The sequence below is a fragment of the Pisolithus orientalis genome, assembly GCF_024613125.1.
Source record: "Pisolithus orientalis strain OTSU chromosome Unknown F5J12scaffold_110, whole genome shotgun sequence".
NCBI classification, from domain to species: Eukaryota; Fungi; Basidiomycota; class Agaricomycetes; order Boletales; family Pisolithaceae; genus Pisolithus; species Pisolithus orientalis.
In genome coordinates, this window is record NW_026260891.1 from 27,166 (window position 1) to 33,106 (window position 5,941).

Genomic DNA, 5,941 nt, shown 5'->3' on the forward strand with positions numbered 1-5,941 from the left:
ATGAGCCAGATCCTTGCAAATGATTCAGTGACATGGCAATCTACCCAACAGTGGGAGGCCATGATGGCAGTCCTGCAAGGCACTACAGACATCATTGCAGTGCTACCCACTGGTGCTGGAAAATCCATGCTTGCAATAGTCCCTAGCATCATGGAAGAAAACATGGCAACCATTCTTGTCTTACCCCTCAACTCTCTCATCATGGACTATGAACACCATCTACAACAGATGGATGTACCCTATCAGCTGTACCAGGGAGGGCAAGATGAAGAGCTGAACACAGTTCATAACCTCATCCTGACATCAGCAGACAAGGCTCAAACAAGCAACTGGTGACATGCAGTGATGATGCTGTCATTGAAGAAGACCATTGTGCACATTGTGTTCAATGAGGCACACATACCCATGACTGCTTGGAACTATCAACAGCACCTTGACAACATATACCAGGTCCACATCACAGAATCACAGCTGGTCCTGCTAAGCACAACCATCCCCCCCTCTTTCATACCTGAGCTCAAGGCAACTTTCAATCTCCTTTCTACTGTGCAGATCTTCAGGCAGTCCTCCAACAGACCAGAGCTCATCTATTACCTGGAAAAGATCAACCCAACCATGATTCAAGATTGAACAGTGCAGATCACACAGGAGGAATTGGAAAGCTGGAGGGAAGAAGATGGAGGACTAGTATCCATATCATCCATTGCTGCTGGTCTGAAGCTCATAGGAGTCCATATGGTATGTTCGCGTAGTCTCGCTACACAGTTGCTTGCTGGCTTTGGTATTTTACTTTGTTTGTGATCCTGGCAAGCCACCACTCTGCCATGCTGTGGAGTTTGTATTTTGAACCACTCCGATGATGATGGATAGTGAACCCCTGGAACCCCTCCTACTGATTATCGCAGCACTAGCGATGCTTGTCGGTGAGTCTTGCCTCGAGCTAGTGACTGAAGATATGCCCTCTGATAAGAGTCCGTATGGTATGCTTGCATAGTCTCACTACACTCTTTGACAATTCTACAGAGATATGTTGGGTGATTAGTAAGAATGGTCGGAAATTGAAAGTTGACTGCCAGCTGCGATGCTCATATTGTGCTCATATTGCTGATCAATGCTCAGCATGCAGCCATGGACAATGAAGAAGCACATCAATCATGAGAGCTCATATGAGAGATGGTCCTTGTCATTGTCCAGATTCTTACCAAACTAATGGTCAATCTCCTCTCTGGAGAGATCCCTAAGAATATACGGCCATACCACACATCTGCGCTTTCTGGAGAGGCTTGGTTGGTTGAACTGATCCTTGGTCACCCAGACCATATACATTGTGAGTTAGGTATGAGCATACACACATTCAAAGAAATTACTCTCAAACTCCACAACCATAGCTACCAAGCCTCAAAGCACACCTCTCTTGAAGAACAACTCACAATTTTTTTGTATATGTGTGTCACTGGCCTACCAATCAGACATGTTGGAGAACATTTTCAGAGATCCAATGATACAATCTCAAGGTATGTTTTGATTTGCTTTTCCACACCCATTTCTAACAGCATCTGTACTTAGATACTTCCACAAAATGGTTACAATCTTTGCTTCTGAACCCTTCTATTCGAAGCACATATCACTCCCATTCACTTCTTCAACTACTACTGTCCACCCAAAAATCATGCAGAGTCATAGGTTCTGGCTGTACTTCAAGGATGCAATCAGTGCCATTGATGGCAGTCATATTCCCACTTCCCTGCCACTTCATGACTGTGCCGCATACCACAACTGAAAGGGCACCATGTCCCAGAATTGCATGTTTGCCTGTGATTTTGGCATGAATTTCACTTATGTATTGACTGGCTGGGAGGGTTCGGCTATGGATGCACAAATTTCCCAGGAAGCATGCACATCAAGCCTCGATATTCCCCAAGGAAAGTATCTCCTTGGTGATGCTGGTTTCCCATTGTCAGAAGGAGTCCTCGTACCTTACTGCCACACATGCTACCACCTGGCAGAGTGGCGACAAGCATCATTAAGGTATGCATTTACTGTGTGATTGATATCCATTTACTTCCCATTTTACAGGCCTGCAAACAAAGAAGAGCTTTTCAATTTGCATCACTTGTCTGCACGGAATGTTGTCCAACGAATCTTTGGTGTCATCAAGCATCATTTCTGAATTCTTCTTCTCCCTCCAGAATATCCTATCAAGATCCAGGTGCTCATTCCTGTCACCCTATGTGTTATCCACAATTTAATTATGTCACACAAATGGGATCCAGATGCTGATGGAGAAATGCCAGAGGGGGATAGTGGAGGTGATGAGGGTACTGGGGAAGTTGGTGACATCGAGCAAGAAGAAAGCACACTATCAGGGGATGACAAGGGAGACAATGACCCTCAAGAATTATCAGCCAGGGCATTGCACGATTCTATTGCTGAGGCAATGTGGCATGACTACCAGGAGTATCTGTGGAAGTGAGGGCAAACTTGATCATAGAGATTGTTTTATGTACACTTTTCTCACTTTCTAAATGAATATCTCTGGATCATTCTTTGCATAACAAAACACTGGGTCAGATAAATTGTGAGCAGGGATACAAATATGATGGAGGTACTACAACACAAGGTCATCTGGAATGAGTTTCTGGTTATGAAGACAAGTCTGAATCCAGTTTCTACGAAGGGTTTTATCATCCAACATGAGGTATAAATCGATCGCCCCCCCATCCATACAGAATGCTTCCATCAGGGCCATCTTAGCTAACAAGGGAAGGTTGTCATCTTGCCATGCGAGCATCTCCATGGCAGCATGCATACGCTCAGTATGCCTTTGCTGTGCAGCAACTGCAGATGATGAACTGATAACAGACCCAAGGTATGAAAGGGAACCCTGTACACCAACGAGTAAAGCAGGTGTGGATGTTTCTTTGCTCTTCTTTGACTTCTTTGAAGAGTGTTCTGCATCATCCTTGATAGAGAGTGACTGGAGTGCAGCTTGTGCCGATGGAATTTCAGCAGAGGGTGAAGCAGGGTTGGCGTCTGCATGTGTACACTTCCTACTTGATGGCATAGAGCTGGTAGTTGAGGGGGGATATGAGCTAAGTAACATCATAGGGGAAGCGAGAGTCAGCATGGGTGGATTACATTGTGTTGAAAATAGCTGGGACTGCACATTCATTCTGTTAGCAGGAGCTACCTTGTCGATGGACATTTGATCAATCACATCATCTTCAATGATGCCGGCAGAGCTTCCAACCTGAGGAGTAACGAACTGTAAAGTGGCAGAGGACATGGATGGGGTCATCACCGGATCACTGGAGGTATGGCTAGATGGGTTTATGGAGAGGCCAGGACCACTGGTGCTGGATACAAATGCTGCAGAAGTCATAGGATGGTAGGCATGCATACCACAGGCTTGGTCATTTGGAAACAGCAACTCCATCGCCATAAGCAGGGGCCAATTGACGTTTTTAAACTGGTGCATAGCATTCCTGGGTCAGCCCTGTCGATGGATGTTATCGATGTCAAGCGATGGACCCAAGATGATGGACACGTACCACTAACCACTCCTTGAAGTCACTTTCCTCACTCTCAGAGATAATATTCACCCCATTTTCATTATCCCAATGCTTTCCAGAATGACCTCGCCATAAGTTGTTATCCCTCAGTATGGATTTGAGCTGTACCAATAATGATTGATGAGGCTACACAGGCGCTGGGGAGGGAACAGGATACTCACATTACTGAGCTTCCCTCTGCACATATCAGAGGTCTTCATCACACCTTTTTGTTTTGGGAATTTCTTGTTTATGTGGGCAGTGGCCACACTCCAAGTGGCAGACTTGAACGACCCATCGCCCATCTTGCCAGCGATTTTCTTGTCGACAAAGAAAGCGACAAGGGCCTCTTTCTCTTCCTCAGTCCGGTTGGCTCAATCCTTATTGGAGGGCATATCTTCAGTCACTAGCTCGAGGCAAGACTCACTGACAAGCATTGCTAGTGCTGCAATAATCAGTAGGAGGGGTTCCAGGGGTTCACTATCCATCATTGTTGGAGCAGTTCAAAATACAAACTCCGCAGCATGGCAGAGCAGTGGCTTGCCAGGATCACAAACAAAGTAAAATACCAAAGCCAGCAAGCAACTGTGTAGTGAGACTACACAAACATACCATATGGACTCTAGAGGAACATCCCACAGTCTTGGCCTTGTTCATTGGCAACAAGGACAAGATGACAGATGCACAGTGGCACATGGTGTCACAAATTTATTTGGTCCATTGTCATGTGCCCCCATTGTAAGCAGCATGTAAAGGACCACTTGCCATTATAATGGTCAGGTTTGGCTAGATTATAGCAAATATGTGATATTTTATCTAAGATATAGTGCAAATGTGTGAAATATTATGTACAAATACCCATTTTTGGCAATCTTTCAATGACACATGGGTGGCATTGGCATGGCTTATAATGGAAGTGTGAACAGCCACCCTTGACATGTATTATAAGGTTCTTATCACATGCCCAAGAAATTTGCAACAGGCATATGAAGAATGGCAGAGAGGAACAAAGAAAGTCATGGTGGCTACCCCAGCATTCAGCACAGGCAATGACTACCCTCACATGTGACTGGTCATCCATATAGATAGACCATTTGAGATGCTCAAGTTTGTCCAAGGCCAAGGATGAGCTGGCAAAGATGGTTGACCAGCCAAGTGCTTTGCACTGATCCCCACACACACCACACAGCCCAGCATGCAGGAGACAGGATCATGTATGAAAACAAATGGGCCATGTATGAACACTTCTTCATCAGTCTCAAGTGGTGTCTTTGATTTGGGATCACCCAGTTCATGGATGGCTCTGGCACAAGTTGTCAACAACTAGCAGAAAACCAACCATGTTGTGTCTGCAAAAAAAATCCAAATCATGGTCCAACTGGCATACTACCCATTGCAAAGTTGCCCAAGGCAAGGATCCTGCAGGCAACAATGACACCAATACCCTTGACATCACAGCAACCAGCATCATTCTAACAAGCAGCCATGTCCACACATCAGCAGAAGACCAACAAAATGACAGACAGGATACTCCAAGCCCTGCAGTCATATGCAGGCATCTGCCCAATGTACAAAGTCTTGGAAGGGGAGTCAGATGGGTCATCCACCCATCAGGTGATTGGCTGCCCATTGGGCAATTGGGGTGACTATGTGGCATGGAGGAAACAACTGCAGTACCAGGCCTGGCATGTCAAGGTATGCTGGACATGCCATGTCCCCCAACTTAATGACCAGCTGCATCCACAATTTTCCAAGGCAATAGATGGAAAGGTGCTGTGCAGGTTCAAAGATATTGTTGGACCACTGGCATTTGCCATCTTTCACAGCAGCCAGGTGAAATATGAAGCAAGTGCACACTTTGGTTGCCAATGGAATGACCTGGTATCATTTTCAGCTTGGTTAATGGGCAAACCAGCAGAGGGTAGTCAGAGCAACCTGTGGATCTCTTCATGTGGTACACTGAACATGTGGTATAACTCATCGATGAGTTGTGCAGGTACTGCTAAAGTGTGTATTACATATGTATGTACATGTGAGAAAATGGAGAACCAAACAGTCCATCGCATCATTTGCCTAATAATGTGCTTTCTGGACCCTGCCCCAGGGTCTGAGTGCACAAGAGTGTGTGGTGAGTGTGTAGACCAAGTGTGCAGAGTGCATGGTGAGTGCATAGACTGAGTGTGCAGTGAGTGCATAGACTGAGTGCACAGAGTGCACAGACCAAGCATGTAGAGTGCACAGAGTGCATAGACTGAGTGCACAGTGAGTGCATAGACTGAGTGCACAGAGTGTGTAGACTGAGTGTGTAGAGTGTGCAGAGTGCACAGAGTGTGTAGACCAAGTGCATAGAGTGCATAGACTGAGTGTGTAGAGTGCACAGAGTGCGCAGT

General features: G+C 45.8%; 1 protein-coding gene across 1 annotated transcript; it reads left to right on the top strand.

Moving 5' to 3' along the window:
• Window positions 1–336, top strand: F5J12DRAFT_729107 (uncharacterized protein; the record flags this gene model as incomplete). The annotated part of the gene is made up of 1 exon (XM_051741937.1): window positions 1–336. The coding sequence occupies one exon, from the start codon at window positions 1–3 to the stop codon at window positions 334–336; it is 336 nt and encodes a 111-aa protein (XP_051594319.1).
• Window positions 337–5,941: the final 5,605 nt, after the last annotated feature.